The sequence below is a fragment of the Helicoverpa armigera genome, chromosome 25 (genome assembly GCF_030705265.1).
Source record: "Helicoverpa armigera isolate CAAS_96S chromosome 25, ASM3070526v1, whole genome shotgun sequence".
Taxonomy (NCBI): Eukaryota; Metazoa; Arthropoda; class Insecta; order Lepidoptera; family Noctuidae; genus Helicoverpa; species Helicoverpa armigera.
This window is the reverse complement of record NC_087144.1, coordinates 6,747,304-6,765,449: the sequence shown is the minus strand read 5'-3', so window position 1 is coordinate 6,765,449 and position 18,146 is coordinate 6,747,304. Positions and strand designations below refer to the sequence as shown.

The window sequence follows — 18,146 nt, the reverse complement described above, 5'->3', positions numbered from 1 at the left end:
AATGGTTCATGTAGATACTAAGCCAATGAAATGGTTGTAATAAACGTCAAAACTCCCGCGCAACTTTAGTAAGTGAGAAGAAGTCGTTGCAAGTGCGTGTTTTTGTCTCTAAAAATGAGCAAAACTCAGTTTTATAGATCGAAATTGATCTCGAGTGCTTTAAAAGAACAACATGGTGAAATTTAAGTACGCTTCAGTGTATAATATTGTCAAGATTGTTTGTTTTCCAAGGCTTTTATTAATAAAAAGCATTTTTTTTAAACGACGTCAAATATCATCAAATGACCCCTCCCGCTGTGGGTTAGCAGCGATGAGGGAGTGTCAGACACTTACTGACTAAAAACCGTCGTGTTCCGTCGTGGGCCTTTTATTTGCCAGAGCCACGGTATCTCTTTCGAACAACCCGCAGCCCCGGCAGGCCTTGGCCCTATTGGGTCCCGCTGGGATTGCTGACATCTCTTTGAGGAGCGCGTGTAACAACGCGCGCCGTCGAGCGGGTCTGTCGTCTAAGCAGACAGAGGGACGCTGAGCCACCTGAACTCACCGCCCACAGACCCATGCCTATGGTGGCCGGGAGTCATCTCGCGAAACCCGGCGCCCGTGGTGTCTACCTGGTCCAGCGTGGCGGCCGGGATGAGAGGTGCGAACTCTCTGACGTTCCGCCACCTCCTTCTCGAGCATGACTGCTTCGCAGAAGGAGGCGACGGCATGCCATTCCCTCTCGCTCCGGACCATGGCCTGAACCAGGGCCGGACGCGAGAAGTCGCCGCCGCCTAAAGCCTCGACGAGTACCCGGCGGTGCCCTTCCCACGCAGGGCACTCCTGGACTGTGTGGTCCACCGTGTCCTCGGGGGTGTCCGCACAGTGGTGACACCCGGGCGCCTCCGCACGAAAGATTCGATGCAATTACCTCCCGAAACAACCGTGTCCGGTGAGGACCTGCGTGATGCGGTACGTGAGGGCGGCGTGACTCCTGCCGAGCCACTCCTCAAAGAGGGGACTTACCGCCACTATGGTGGCGTGCCCTGTACTGGGTTGCGACAGTCGTTCCATCCAGGCCACCATGAGATCGCCCCGGAGCTCCGCCCGCTGCTCGACAACTTGCCGCGGCAACGGGGTTTCCCCCCCGGCGCTGAGCCTCCTCGCACCAGTCGTACAGGCGCAAGAAGACTCTCGCCTCCAGATCCCACGGTGGCAGTCTGGCTAGTAGGCCAGCTGCTTCGCGGGAGATCGTGCGGTACCCCCGGATTAGCCTAATGGCTATCACCCTTTGGGGCACGTTCATGTAGTGTACGGCCCGCGGCCATACCGAACGTTATGAAAAAACACAATCCCTTGACCATGCCAACCTTAAAAATTATTCCAAGAGGCATTAAAGAAAGTAAAAAGGAAGGCATAGTAAAATCATTATTACAGCTTATGCCAATGAACAGAAGGGAGTTTTGGCAAAGTTTACCGACTAATAATAATTCAGTTGATTTAGTTTCTGGTGGACAATTTTGAATAAGCGAATAATTTATTTTATTTGAATATTGTTTTCAAATATTTTGAGTGATTATTTTTTTTTTACTGAGAAAAAGAGTTTTTTTTTTAATCTTTTTCATTAAAACTGCTTGTCACTATTTCGTTGTTTTATTCTATTGTTTCTTACTAGGTTTATAAAAGTGCATTTAGTTTCTACTCAGTAAATTCAGACCTAAATGAAAACAAAGCAAGTGATCTTACTAGGTTTTGAAATTGTCACACTCAAAAAGTTTGAACTAAGAAAACAATTTTTTTATTAGTAACTGCTCCTCTACGTACATACTTGGTGATAGACGCATTAAAACACATCTTTTCAAAACCCTGTTATCTCCCTCAAATTTTGCAATCACTCCCAGGACGGTACGACTAATATTATTGAAACGGCAAGCTGTCAAAGATATGAAATCGTTTTTCGGCTCTCCTATAAAATTTGGTTTTGTGCAGATACTGGGTTTTGATATTTCGCAGCCGGTCTGACCCATTGACTTCCTATCTCGATAGTCTGACCAGGATCTCCAGATTTTATTTGAAAATCGAAATTTAAATTCAGTTCTGTGGATTTCGTTGATTGATTAGATTAGTTTATATTCGTTATAGGATTAATAATCATCAAATTCAACTTAATTCTTTTAATGAAGAAGAAGCGGGGTTCGTTTTTGATATCACATAAAAATGTGTTGTCGTATTTTACTGTTTCGTTTATCATTGATGGTTCGCTACGAGATTAATTCACAGTAAACAGTAAATTAGTAAATACAATACGTAGCAAAAGTAAATAATTACGTTTGGTAAATAAAAGATAAATATGTAAGGGAGAGGCAAAAAACTCGTATCTAATTAAAAAAATAAAAGAAACATTCAAAATATACTTCACTCGTTCGTAACTCATTCACAGATGAATCACCCACATGACGTTGACATTTCACTTTCATTCATTCGCAAATCGCAGATTGTTTTTTGTGACGGTGCACTAACATTGTTTTTAAATTGAATAATTAAGTTGTTTTCGCGAAACTGATGTAGGATATCCTCGGAAAAATGTCGTTCGGCAGTTTTGAGAACGTTGGATCATTCATAAGGGATTGCAATGGCACGAAATTACGATTCGACCAAGCTTGTTTACAAATTATTACGACTAAAGAAGTGAGTTTTTGGAGTCAGTATGAAGAATGTGAAGGCTGTGTTTTGCTGGAGACGGCGAAGATACCTGAAACTCGGGCTATAGTGTTGGGTACAGGGAGCCCGCTGAGGTACGCAGTGCGCAGTGGCAATGGAGAAATATGCACTGGTACGTACAGCTGTATATTGCAACTTGACACATTCTTTGCTGAAATATTATTGTTCCGCCACCTTTTGTCTTTGTTCGGATATAAACAACACGCTTCACGATATTTAAAATTAGAATCGTGCATATCAGAAAATAGGTTTGATATGTAGCACTTTTGAGAATTTGAAACCTATCTGGATTTGTTATATTTATGGTATTGAATTTCATATTTGTTTTAATTGTAATGAGTCACACATAGCTGCCCATTTCTGGTTGATTGTGAAAGTTTCAGTAAAAGTAGTATTGCGAAATGCTGTTTTGGTTCAATGCATTTTTTTTTGTCGAGTAGACATTGATGTGTAGGTAGACTGTAAATATTGCCTTTATGATGAGTAATGCCTTTGCCATCTTAATAACATTTTATGAAGAGATATAAGTTATGAAATTCTATTTATTTATTCATTATGTTTGGTTCTTATCTTCTTGATGGCACAAATATTTAAACTGCAAAAAGTTCAAAATACACAGTCGTAATAAACTACCCACATTCGTAAAAAATCTGTATTTATTGACTTTGTAATAATTTCAACTGTACAAAAGAATAATTCAAATTTTATCAAACATGCATTTTTCAAAATCATTTACAATGCAATCACAAATGCAACATATAACAAACAGTATACTATTTAATGGCAGACTCACATCATCTAACTAACAAAAACAATTTTATACCTTATCCCTTTGACGTAAGGTTTAATATTTAATATAAGTTCGTAGTACATAAGGAAGCTGTGAACGAGGTAATCCAATAACGTTCAAACATAACCCTATTATCTTAGTTCACTCACGTGATTCATACTCTTTGATAACTATGTAAATACATAGAGGCTAGGTACCATGAAGGTTTTAGTCATACACATTGTATAAAGGGCCGAAACTCCTTTGTGTGGGCAATCGATGCCCATTTTCAGGTCTTGTTCATCTTCATTGTGGCGAATTCTAAAATATGTAGTACTTTTTGCTAAAAGGTCTTTAAGTAAGGTATTATGATGACTAGTTCAAAAATTGATTAGAGGCCTGGTAAAGCACGAACCTCTTAACTATGAGCTTGTAGGTTCAATACCGGGTGAACTTTTTATTATTACTATATTAAGATATTTTGGATTCCAATTAAAAGCATACTGAAAAAAAAAGCCTGAAAGAGCCAATCGCATAATGCGAGGGTGGTGATCAATCCTTCGTGAGCTAAGGCCGCAGCCCAGCAGTAGGATGGTAAAAAGACTGATCGGGAACAGGAATACCGGTTCAAACTATCTTCTATAAACCCAGGCTCTGATCTATCTACATACCAAACTTCATATAACATTTTCAGCAATTTTATCATGAAAGTGAACAAACAATAACAAAGTCACATTGTCAGTTATCATATTATTTAAGTATTTCCTTCAAGTTAAACACTGATAAAATTATTATCATTGATTTGGTATAAAACAGTCTAATAAATAGAACAATAGATTTCAAACAAGGCCTTTGTTATTGTTTTCACTTATGGTTTTTATTTAATCAGTCATTCAAGTTTTTCTTCATAATCCACGATCATAAGCAATACGCCTTGTCTAAAATTCTGTATCTGTGCCACTCAATCACTCTGAAACGGTTGCATTGATACATATGAATTTACCCATGTTAGGTAGCCTGCAGACAAACACGGTTTGTTCATTATAGATAGATAGATATATATTCTTTATTAGGTACACCAATTTTACATGCTTGATCTAAAATCTATATATTTATAGTAGGTGACTTAATGGGCAGTCTTATCGCCGAGAGCAATCTCTTCCAGACAACCGATGGATGTATTGAGATAAGGATGGATTGAGACGAGAATGATGAGATGGATAGAGAGAAGGAAAAGATTATACGGTAGGCAGTTAGGCAAAGTGATAATTATCAGAATTATGGCAGTAATTAATAATGTCGGGAGTAATTAGCCTATAGATAGATGGAACCACAGGTTTAATTTAGGAATTTAAATACCTATTTTACAGTTTATGTCTTGTCCACCTTAAACTTCATACTTTCCAGACCTAAGAAGTAACTTTATAATATTTCTAGCTAATTTTCTATAAATATTCATTTCAAGTAAATATCTTTATCTTAAACGAATACAGAATAACTAATGAACTAAAATGCTGTGTTCAAAAACTGGTTTGATAAATAGGATAAGGACTTGTTATGCTGATTTTGCACCTACCGCTGGGTCCACACTAAATTCTAATCAATATAAACACTAAGGTTCTACTCATAAATTCAGTTAGGGGATCTAAATAATATTTAAATTAGTCCGTTTATTCTGGTATCAGGTTACAGTGCAACAAGCAAGGAACAGGTTTCTGTACCCTCACAAAATGTTCAAAGAAACGCTTGAACTTTAAGCAAACAATATTTATTGTTTGGCATATATTTATACCTACAAGTGAATAACATGTATCCCTACGTTTTCACCCAAGCGGGCAAAAAGTGGCCAATGTCCTTTCTTAGGCCCTACTAGACTATCTGTGTAGGTTCTAGGTATCAAATAGTTTTAATCGGTTCAGTAGCTTTGGCGTGAAAGAACGATAGCAAAGAGACACAGAGGCAGAGTTACTTTCTTGATTATAATATTAAGATATTTTACAATAAAATTCTAGATAGAAAAGTTCACAAGCAACTTATTCTCATTATTAAAATAGTTTTATTTTCTCAAAAAGATTTTATCGATGAGATATTTAAATTCCATCTTGGATTGTTTATCAAATAATCTCTTTTATTATTATTCCATAGCTTGTTCGCAATATGGCTGTAAAGGCCAAAGGTGCAACAACCTAGTTTATTGCTAATCCTAGACTTATGTAATAAAACTAATAGAACCTTCAACCATTGAATATTAAAATTCAATTTATAGCATAGTACTACATAATCTAATGGAATGGATTTTTTTTATTATACAAGTTTTATTATTTCAAAAGACATACATACATGTATTAAACAATAACTTGGTTTATTGCTATGATTATTTCATCATAGGCTGTTTAAAATCTTTCCAGAGCCACTGAAAAATAGTATTCATATAATTAGTTGGCTTTAGCTAGCCCTCATCCAATATGAACTACTCCACATACCCTAATCTCAGGAACTACTGTTTAGTTATCGGCACGGATAATGAGCTCTCGGCGGAAGAGTGGGGATCGCTTTGCGCACTGTACACTTAAGGCAATAAATCACTTCTGCGCAGGTGAAGGTCAGGGCTCAATATCCGTGCCGATGATTATACCGATTTGAAACATTCTATCAGTATTTAGATAGCCTATTTATCGAAGAGGGATTTAGGCTACTTTTCATCCAGGTGCGCGGAACAATTCCCTGATTCCCTCGGGTCACAGCCAGTTTGAAACAAAAAAAGACTGACACTTCACATGCAACCTTCTTTCCACAGCGACATACCAATTCGGTGAATATGGCCAGTATTCCCTCAACCTCACCGAAGATATTAACCAACCGTGCACGCCCCGTATGACAGCGGAGCCCGACGCGGCTTTCCTGCCGATATTGACGGCGGTGGTCATTCTGCTGTCAATGGCGACTCTGTGGTATGTCATTAAGGGCATCGGCAAGAGGGTGGTCGCTGGACGATTTTATGCTAGATATTTTGCCAGGTAAGTGAGAATTTATATGTATTACATACTATTTTTTTAATTTTGAGTTGACTATGTTAGGCCTAATTTCATCGACAGTAGCTTCAGTAAACGGTCGGTTAAACTATGATATTTTTTCTGCTACAATAGGTATTTTATGAAATAATACTTCCTATCTAACCTTGCTTTAGGATTCAATCGTATTGATGGTTTATGCTGTCGATGAATTTAGGCCTTAAACTGCTGGAATTACTAGAAAGTTTTTTCAATAAAAATGCACATGAGTCATATGGTATTGGAAAGTGGAAACTGTCCCATAAAATATGCACATGCAGAGGGAACTCTTGAAAATGATGGTATACCTACATGTTTTTTCTCTAAATATAAAATTCAATTTTTCTAAACTGTAACGCGTTGTAGGCCAAACATAAAACACAACACATCTTCAAGTGTTCGTTCTTCGCACGTGACGTCACGGAACGCGACTGGTGTTGGACAACCTATGGCATTAGTGGAGAGCCCTCAGGATAGACCTGACTCGCGGTTTGACATTTTGTTCCTTTTGCATGTGCATATTGCTGCATGCTTTGAACCATGCTGACTGATCTCCTTAGGGAACAGCCGCTGTGGCCGACAATCGGCTAGAAAGACATCATGCTTTAATTTTAGGGGATACATATTTATAGTATTTAAATCTAAAATTGTCAAAGATATTGTTTGTGAAGTTTCTAAAGCAAATGCGATCTAATTTTAGGGCAAAAAATATCAAAAAACATCACCTTCTCTATGAAGGTGAAGAAAATCTTATCGTGTACAAAAACATATATTGTCGTTGCAATGGACACTAAAAGTTTTAAACTAAGAACAGTTTCTTGCAATACCAACACATCTCTTTAGCATTCATTAGCCAGATCCGGATTCATATATTTCGCGGTTTTCACTTCATGAAAACAATATACTTACAGAGAAGACAATGAGCTGGGCTCCGAGACTCGCGTCCTGACAGCGGAGGCGAGCGTGCCTCGATCCCCCACGCGCTCTCGCCTGCGCTCGCTTGATATCTTCAGAGGATTCGCCATCGCTCTTATGGTAAGTGACCAACTATATAACTGCTGCCCCTCATCTTCCGAGCTGTTTCCCAACTACGTTGAGGTCGGTACCGGGATAAAATATAGCCATGTTCAATAGTGAAACAATTTTTCAAATCGGTTCAGGTTTTGGAGCCTTTAGGGTTTGAACAAAAAAACTCCTAGTCTATATCTAATCTTTAGGGACTCTGTCCACCGACAAGGGTTACTATATCACACAATCCATCCATCGTTTCTTCAGTCGTCCTCTTCCCCTATATCCGTCCACGTTCATACTCATCACCTTCCTCACAACATGACTCTTATTCCTCCGCATCACAAGCCCATACCATGACAGCCGGTTTAAATTGTAACTTTCTAGAAGTCCCATTAACTCCTACAGAAGTATATATCTTAGACACCAATGCAATGTTTCGGATGGCACGTTAAACTGTTGGTCCCGGCTTTCATTGAACATCCTTGGTAGTCGTTACGGGTAGTCAGAAGCCAGTAAGTCTGACACCAGTTTAACAAAGGGGTACTGGGTTGCCCGGGTAACTGGGTTAAGGAGGTCAGATAGGGCAGTCGCTCCTTGTAAAACATGTCAAATTAGAACTTTCTAAAAGTCCCTTTAACTCCTACAGATCTTCGTGAACGCGGGCGGCGGTGGGTACGGCATATTCTCTCACAGCGTATGGAACGGGCTCACGGTGGCAGACGTGGTGTTCCCATGGTTCGCCTTCGCTATGGGAGAGGCTCTCGTACTCTCTCTTAATGCCCGGCTTAGGACTTCGCTGCCGAGGATCAATGCGTTGCAGCAAGTAAGTACACATAGTTAAGAAAATATTTGTGATTTTTTTTTTTCATATTTTCTTGTAGATTTAATAAATTTTACCTGAATATTATGATGTATTCAAATATATAATATTACGCTGGCGGCCGCCATACCATTCGATTCAAATATAAAATTCTATGTTCTGCCAAGCGGTTTCGCCCGCTTATGTAAAAAAAACTAGCCTAAAAGTAGGTATGTTATTTGGATAAAATAAGCTACATTACTGCCAAGTTTCATCAAAATCCTTCCAGTTTTTGCATGAAAGTAAATCCCTTCACTGTCCACGATGCAGACACAATAGTTAAACAATCGGTGTGTATCGAAGTTATTAATAGTAAACAGTTGTTTAAAGAAAAACTGACGTTTCAACTGTCGATAAACCTGGACCCAAAACCCTGAACATCTTAGCACAGTTTCTTCAAAATCTGCCGTCTCTTCACCAGGTAGCCACCCGTTCCCTCATGCTGTCCATGATCGGCATAGTGCTGGGTTCGTCCAACGCGTCGTGGCTGGACGTGCGTCTGCCAGGAGTGCTGCAACGCTTGGCGGCCATGTACCTCATCGTGGGAGCCCTGGAGTGTGCCTTCATGAGGACCAGCCAGGATATTACACCAGGTAACTAAATTACAGAGCCTCGACTCTCAGGAAACCAGCTAGCTGCGCAGGACATGTTATAGTGCACAAGCATTTGCTTGGACACAGGTGCACTCACTATTCCTTCACTCTCATAACCCGATGGGACGGCAATCCGACACCACCGGAGAGAGACCAGGCGCAGGACCGACTTGAACTTTTGCAGTTCATTCAATAGTTAGTATAGTTAGTAGTGCAGTTAGTTCAATAAGAAGACTATTGAAGCTTTTAAGGTTTTGTACCCAAAGGGTAACGGACCCTATTACTAAGATTTTGCTGTCCGTCTATCACCAGGTAGGTCTCATGATTCGTGATAGTAAGTTGAAGTTTTCCTTAGATGATGTATTTCTGTTGCCGACAGTACAACAAAGCTGAATATGAATAATATAAATATTTTAGAGGACACAACAAAAGTGATTTTTCCTCATTATATGTTCTACTAAGTAGACTCGCACTTGGCCAGTTATATAATATTTGTTTCATTTGCAGGTCGTTCTCTATTCCGGGACATCAGCGCTGGATGGCAGCAATGGTTGGCAACTCTCCTACTTGTTGCCATACAGGTAATTCATCATTTACATATACAACTATGTTGTGGTTGGCTACCATGCCCGGGTAACTGGGTTGAGTGGGTCAGATAGGACAGTCGCTCCTTGTAAAGTGCTGATACTCAGCTACATCCGGTTTAGGGCATGCAATACCGGTTAACCGGTTTTGTTTTTACCGGTAAATCGCCCATTTTTGCGAGTTTTAAATTACCGGTAAAAATAATATGAAACCGGTAATTTACCGGTTTTTACATTTTTCTGATAAAATATAGCAATTGTTCATTTAACGTCAAATCTTTGTTATGTAGCCTGAATATAATGTAATGTTGTATACATTACGTATTGTAAGTGTTAAAGTTGCTGTTTTTTAGGAAAGTAAACTTGTGTGTCCTTAACTATCTCTAGGTTAGATACAAATCTTCTTTCTCATCTTAATTTATAAAATCTAAACAAATTGTATTCATTCGGTTATTTTGTTTATCCTCATAGCTGTCAGCTCATACTAGGTACAAATGTAGCTAATGCTTATTTTACCTACTCTATGACCTTACTGAGCAAGGGCTTTTACTTCACCACCATGCGGACAGCTCTGAAGACTCGGTGGAGCAGCACAGTCCAGGTGTGCACTGCCTGGGAAGGGTACCGCCGTATTGTCGTCAAGGCAATAGGCAGCGGCGACCTTTCGCGTCCTTCCCTGGTTCAAGCCATGGTCCGGAGCTAGAGGGAATGGGAAGCCGTCGCCTCCTTCTGCGAAGCAGTCATGCTCGAGAAGGAGACGGCGGAGCGACTGCGAGTAGCACCTCTCATCCCAGCCGCTGTAGTGGACCAGGAAGACACCACGGGCGCCAAGGGTCGAGAGACAACTCCCGGCCACCGTAGGCGTCGGTCTGTGGGCGGTGAGTTGGGGTGGCTCATCGTTCCACCGTCTGCATAGACAACAGACCCCTGTCAGCGGCGCGCGTTGTTCCACGGTCTCCTCAGGGAGATGTCAGCAACCCCAGTGGGGCCCAACAGGGCCACCTGTTGGGCCCCACCGGGGTTGCTGACAGGCCTGCCTGGGCCACAGGATTGTTCTAAAGAGTTACCGCGACCCTGGTCCATAAAATGCCTACTAAAAACATGGGTTTTAGACAGAAAGAGTCTGTCATTTGATAATTTGCCATAAAAAAGGGCTTTCACTTCAATGAAAAATATATTTTTTTACGGTAATTCTTAGCGTTTATCCCGCCGTATGACGGGGTCGGCTTTCCGTATCTTCCTTCTTCCACTTCGCTCTATCCTCCTGAATAGACATCTTCCTCTTCGAGTTCGCAGATTTTCATGTCATTCATTACGACACTCAACCACCACGGTTTCGGCCTGCCTTTGCGCCTTTGACCGGGTATATTGAGATTGAGTATCCACATTCACACTGCCGATGTCATCAGGTGTCACTCCTTTTTACATGTCCGTAACTCCGTACCATCGTAGCCATTTCTCTTGCATTTTGTCGGCGACATCGTGCACGGATGGTACTGACATGTTTTTTGTTACGGCCCACGTCACAAAAAACGTTTACCACCTTTATACTTTGCATATTTATTTAGTTTTTGCTTTAAGACTACCCAATCTTATTGTTATAATATCACATTTAAAAAAAAAACAAAAATTACCGTTTTACCGGTTTACCGGTAAAAATATTTTTATTACCGAATTTTTACCGGTAATTTTTGTTTTACCGAAATTGCATGCCCTAATCCGGTTAGACTGCAAGCCGACCCCAACATAGTTGGAAAAAGGATCGGAGGAGGATGATGTGGTTGGCCGGATGAAGCTGCAGTGTTCTACATTGAGCGACTGCCTATATGATCTCCTTAAGTCAGTTATCTTAAACGGAGAAAGAACTATAGACCACTCAATAGTGATATTTTCAAAAGTTACGTGATAACCACGTGTATATATAGTTCCTTTATCATGTTTCAACACTATGATACACACACTATACTACACTATGATAACACTATGATTTTTATATATAAACTCAATAGGATTAAAAAAAATTTACACCAATTTCATTTGGTAGAACATAGAGCTCTGACATGTTTAATTTTAAGACCTTTCTGTATACCTACGCTCACAAATAAATATATTGAATTAAATTGAATTGTTATATTAGGTATGCATAACCCTGCTGGTGGCGGCGCCGGGCTGCCCGCGCGGCTACATGGGCCCCGGCGGCCTGCACCTCTCCGCCTACAACCAGTCGCTGCAGAACTGCACCGCGGGCATCGCCGGCTACATCGACAGGTATGTGAACTTACTACAAAGACTTTAAATATCTGTTGAACACTTGTCTAAAAAAAGTGTGGCTGCAAAACGGATCTCATTTCAACGTCATAATTTGTCATTTTTTTTGACAAGTGTTTAACAGACGTTTAAATGTTACTATGGTTAATCTTTAAATGTTACTATGGTTATCAAAATTCTTATACGCCTTACGCGAAATTAAAAAAACTACCAACCTACAAACAACACTTGCCACATACTATGCCTACGCCCAAGCGTGGCTTAGTTATGGCATCATATTATGGGGTAATAGTACAGATTCGCACACCATTTTTACCTTGCAAAAGAAACTCATCCGGATAATAACCAATATTGAACAAACAGACAGCTGCAAACCAAATTTCCAAAAGCATAAAATTCTCACACTTACCTGTTTATACATCTTAGAAGTATGCAAATTCGTCCGTCATCACCCTGAATTCTATACTACCCGACAAGATATTCAAAGTAAATATAGCCTACGACACAAGAATAGATTAAACCTACCTACATCCCACCTTAAAATACATTCTTCCGGTCCGCTAACAATGTCAATAAAAATATATAACAACTTACCTAAAACAATCAAAGATGAAACGAAAACGACTATGTTTATAAGTAAACTAAAGAAATTTTTACACTCTAAATGCTACTATACAATAAAAGAGTACATGGACGATAAGTCAATAAAAAAATAATAAGTAAGTACATACAGACTCTCACGCACACACACATACACAACAAACACACACACACACAAGATAAGAATATAACATGTAAATATATTTCAGTTTTATTTTTATTTAGTAATAAGTATAGATTTAATAAAACTAAACTAGGTAATAATTATAAGTACTGCAAACCTCTCCTACCTCTTTATGCTGTGCCCTACCGGGTCCATATTGTTTCAAATATATTGTTTAAACTTTATAAAAATACCACCTGTATGACATATGGAACGCAAATAAAGATTTGAATTTGAATTTGAATTTATTTACAACTAATATATGCACACACAGTTATTTACTAGATTGTTAAAAAAGTGAAGAGTGAAGAATGAAGTGAAAAGTGAAGAATTTACATTAAAGCTTAAAATAAAAACTTATTAGTACACTTTGTACTTGTGTTATTATGATCAGCAGTGCTGAAACCTTCACTTAGTTATATGGCAGTTAGGTTCAATTTCATTACACCGTTACACAATTTCATTGCCCTTTGGTCCTTTTGACTAATTAAATTATATTTAACTAAAATAGGTTTTCGTTTAAGTGCATTTTCAACCATATTTTTAAATATTTTTGTACTAATCTCTACTTTCTTCAATTCTAGACTGGTACTAGGTCCATCTCACCTGTACCAGCACGGTACATTCCACGCGCTGTACCACACTACTGTCCCCCACGACCCCGAGGGCATCCTGGGCGTACTGTCCGGGGTGCTGGTGGTGCAGGCCGGCGCCCACGCCACCAGGATCATGCTCGCTTACAACCATGCTAGGTGAGTGGTCAACGCTATGGCGGTGTGTGGCTAACTTCCGAGCTAGGTGTGTGATGGCAAACTTAATGGCGACCAGCTAGGTGAGTGACTAACTTCCGAGCTAGGTGAGTGACAAACTTAATGGTGGCCCGTGACTAACTTCCGAGCGTATAGTACAAAAGCTTCGAAGCGACCTGGTATTAGGTCCAGCACACCTGTACCAGCGCGGTACATTCCACGCGCTGTACCACACGACTGTCCCCCACGACCCCGAGGGCATCCTGGGCGTACTGTCCGGGGTGCTGGTGGTGCAGGCCGGCGCCCACGCCACCAGGATCATGCTCGCTTACAACCATGCTAGGTGAGTGGTCAACGCTATGGCGGCCCGTGACTAACTTTCGAGCTAGGTGAGTGGCGCCCGCTGATAGGTATCAATGGAAAATATATATATGGAATATAAATATATGGAAGATAATATAAATAAAAATGGTTTCTGAATGACTTCTGCGAAGCTCCGAATTACCATTAAGTTTGGCATGAACTTTATCAAAGACTAGCTGTTTACTGCGTTTTTACCTGCGTCCCGTGGGTACACCTCCGCGTCCTTATAAAAAGTTTCGTACTTCTTATAGCCTTCCTCGATAAATAGGCTATCTAATACTGAAAGTACCTCTTCAAATCGGAGCAGTTGTTGCTAAGATTGGTGTGTTCAAGCAAACTTTTCAGTTTTGTAACATTATTACAGATAAATCACCCCAGGAAAAAAAAATAATACGCTAAGTAACACCGAGTACCTGAGATTAGCGCATTCAAGCAAACAAAGAAACTCTTAGCTTTATAATATTCATAACATATAAATATACTTATTTATTTTCTATATTTCAGGGCCCGAATAATGCGTTGGGTATTCTGGTCGATAATCTTCGGCGTTTCCGGCGGAGCTCTATGCATGTTCTCAAAGAACGGAGGTCCGATACCCGTCAACAAGAACCTATGGTCGGTGTCGTACTGTCTTGTGACGTCATCGCTCGCGCTCGCCATACAAGCCGCGCTGTACTTCATTGTGGACCTCAAGACCAAGTGGGGGGGCAGACCGCTTTATTATGCTGGTGAGTCATCTTTTGCCAAGCCTTTTCCCAACTATGTTGGGGTCGGCTTCCAGTCTAACCGGATGTAGCTGAGTACCAGTGTTTTACAGGGAGCAACTGCCTATCTCTATCCTCAATCCAGTTACCCGGGCAACCCAATACCCCTTGGTAGGACTTGTTGTCAGACTCTCTGACTTCCGACCCGTAACGACCAAAGATTTTTAAATGGGACACACAATTTATCTTGCCTTCCGAAACACAAAAAAACTTGTCATGATAATATGGTTACCCATCTACGGACTCACCGTGCTAAGAGTTGCTTAACCTTATGATCGAATGATCCGAGTGGCTTAGACTTAAGGTTGTTGCCAATATTCTATCTATCTTGAGTTTTGCTTATTATAGATAGGGATTTGACATTACATTATTATTTGTACATACTTACTTCAAATCAACAGATAGCATATAGGGAACGGCCTTTAGCCACGAACTGTCATATTCTTTGCAACATAATTAACATACTCTATCCTCCACAGGTCAAAACGCCCTCTTCCTCTACATCGGCAGCGAACTCCTGAAACGTAACTTCCCTCTGCACTGGGCCCTCTCGGCTCCCACTCACGCGCAGCTGTTAGCGACTCATGCGGCCGCCATGCTGATATGGCTGGCCGTCGGAGTCGCTTTACACAGGAAACGCATCTTTATCACATTGTAATAACGTCCTTTTTACTATAACAATGTAGGACGGAGTCGGAAGAAGGAAAAGTGTCTTTAAGGTCTTGTCATAGGGTTCTTTTTACTACAACAATAAAATAACTATTTAAAAAACATTTTAATCCCCCCAAAATACGGTTATTTTTAATACAATTTCATAATATAAAGGTAATAAGTAGGTAACTTCTCTCTGCACTGGGCCCTCTCGGCTCCCACTCACGCGCAGCTGTTAGCGACTCATGCGGCCGCCATGCTGATATGGCTGTCCGTCGGCGTCGCTTTACACAGGAAACGCATCTTTATCACATTGTAATAACGTCCTTTTTACTATAACAATGTAGGACGGAGACAGAAGAAGGAAAAGTGTCTTTAAGGCCTTGTTGTAGAGTTCTTTTTGTAATAAAATAATCATTTAAAAGCCCTTTTTAATCCCACTAAGATACGGTTATTTTGTTAGCGTCTATTTTACTATACCAATGTACGACGAAGTGAGTAAAAGAAAAGTGTCTTAAAGGCCTTGAAAGAGCTAAAGGAATTTCTGCTGTGTGTCAGCTGTGTATATGTCACCGGAAAATAACAAGACTCGTAAGTTGATAAATTTCCTAGGTAGTTGATAAACACTAGGAAAATAATAAACGGCATTTGAAATGTATATTTAACGCATTGAATTTTAGCTAATTGATCAACTTACGGTACCTAGCCGTAATTTTATAATTAACTATATTGCTACAAGTATAATAATCCACAAATGGGCCATATATAAAGCTTATTTTAGTACAGCAAATAATATCTCTATAATATTGAATAACTTTTTACCATACCTGTTTATAAGGACATCCCTTTATACTTAATATCGAAAATGGCGTTAATTTGATGTACAGTCAACTTCAGGTCAGTGGTAATAGTTTTATAGGAAAATCGTACTTATTACTATTGAGTTACGGTGCATGACAGTTACCACTGATGTGCAGTTTACTGTACATTGCACAATATATAATTTTTGAGGATTTCCTATAAATATGTGTTGTCTTCCTGTTAAAAAGGTAGTATAAGAGATGTTCTTAGGTACGAAGGAAAAAAGACCATGTCATAGAGTTATTTTTCACACAAAAGTTGAAGCGAAGATTTGTTAAAAATAGTTAAAGGAAATTAATTTCTATCGCCTTATAAATAGAGCTCTTTTTTATATAATGCAGGACGAAAAAATGTATACATGTATATTTTTTCATTAGAGTCTAAACATGTTTTATCACCTAGTAAAATTCAATTTGCTATAATACATAATATGAGAGATTAAATATTATGAACTTGAGTCTTGGCCTTTTTAAATTATCAATAACCACTATGGGACTTAATATTGTAATTATTTTGCAAATTAAGGGATGTAAAAATGTATATGAATTGATATATTTAAATAATTCGAGTAACAACATGCCAAAATGTAGGCCAAGATGAAATTAAAATATAGAATGAAACCTTTTTAAAATTCAAGATTATGCTTAGAACTAAAATAAAAAACTTTCAAAATTGGCATAAAGCAGTAGTTAGATAAGTGGTAGACAAATAAAATTGAATTGATTTGCTCAAAGAATGAAATGGAAGGATTTCGAAAGTTAAAATTAATTATAAATTCACACTTAAAATATGGTTAATTCCTAACACATTTAGACTGGATTGTGTCATTGTTCTCATAATTATTTTTCTTTTAATGTATTTAAAATATATCATTCTGTCTCTGTCATTTATGTGTAGAAAGTTGAAACAGAATGAGCGCTTAATATTTAGTTGTAAAAGTATTATGGTTCAATAGCATAAGTCAGGATTTGAAGTGTTAAAATTATGTTTTTCTATTCATTCTTTATGCTTGAGTTAACTTTTCATTCACAACTATTTTAGCTTAATAACTTCCCTGTTCCATGAGTCATATGTGATACACACTGCTTGTTAAACTGTTGTGTCTGCATCACGGACAGTGAAGTGGTTATTAATATAATCGTATATTTTTATATTAAAGAAGACAATTTTGTGTTAATAATATAATCACTTTAGGCCCAGCGAATTTATTCTTTTGTAAACCGTATATCAAGGTAGTTAAGGTTTATATTAAATTGTTGTCTTCAAATGTGTGGTGTGCGCTGGGCCTTTAGATTTCATGGATCGTATTGTCATTAACAAAAATTTTTATAATTTTATCTTGCATCATTTAATGACTCACACATTATTTTCATCAGGATTAAAACATAGCCATCATTCCAACGTATATGGCTGCCTCATCGGAATCTCGCAATTAAAAAAAACCTTCATGATTAAATACTTTTTTCTTTATATGACGTCACTATTCATGTAAAAAAACATTTACTTACTATGATATTAGCCTTATAAAAAAAAAAACATATTTAGTAATAAAATATCTTAAAAAGAGATGAATTGATCAGTTTTGTATCTAGATCATAGTCCAAAAATATAATTAGTTTTAGTTATAATATAATATATTGTAAAAACTTGACGAAAAATAACAATAAAACGGCAAAATGAAGAGCGATGTAGTCAAATGTGTCTTATAATTTATGTGGGTCGAACAAAATGTGTAGGATCGATTTTTTGTCAAGTTTCAAAGATATTGTAACTTCACGTGATTATAATAAAAAGTTAAGTTTAAATTATTGTTTTATTTAAGTATTCCATATGCTCCATTTGTTAACTATAAACTTTAAAACTTAATTAAGTTAAAAGTTTTTATTTAACTTGCTTTGTATGTATGTAGGTATGTAACGGTGGATTCTTTGAAGTAAGTAGATATCTTTAACCAATCGAGCTGTATTTTTTGGCGAGATCTTGCTATTGAAAATTCAATATCTATAGGTAAAATATTCAATGTTCCGTCGACTGGGATGCGCGTGCTTTACCACGTACAAAAAGGATGCCTACGTGATCCTGATCGCGCGCGAGTCCTTATTTTTTTTTTAAAGATTATTGTACTTACTTCTATGTATTTTGTTATTCATAAAATGAATTA

General features: G+C 38.6%; 1 protein-coding gene across 1 annotated transcript; it reads left to right on the top strand.

The window, feature by feature from the left end:
• The first annotated feature begins 2,429 nt into the window (after window positions 1-2,429).
• Window positions 2,430-17,790, top strand: LOC110380743 (heparan-alpha-glucosaminide N-acetyltransferase). Its single transcript, XM_064041395.1, has 10 exons — window positions 2,430-2,812; window positions 6,267-6,486; window positions 7,431-7,554; window positions 8,177-8,353; window positions 8,811-8,982; window positions 9,490-9,563; window positions 11,704-11,834; window positions 13,182-13,349; window positions 14,214-14,437; window positions 14,953-17,790. The coding sequence occupies exons 1-10, from the start codon at window positions 2,563-2,565 to the stop codon at window positions 15,129-15,131; spliced, it is 1,719 nt and encodes a 572-aa protein (XP_063897465.1). The 5' UTR covers window positions 2,430-2,562; the 3' UTR covers window positions 15,132-17,790.
• Window positions 17,791-18,146: the final 356 nt, after the last annotated feature.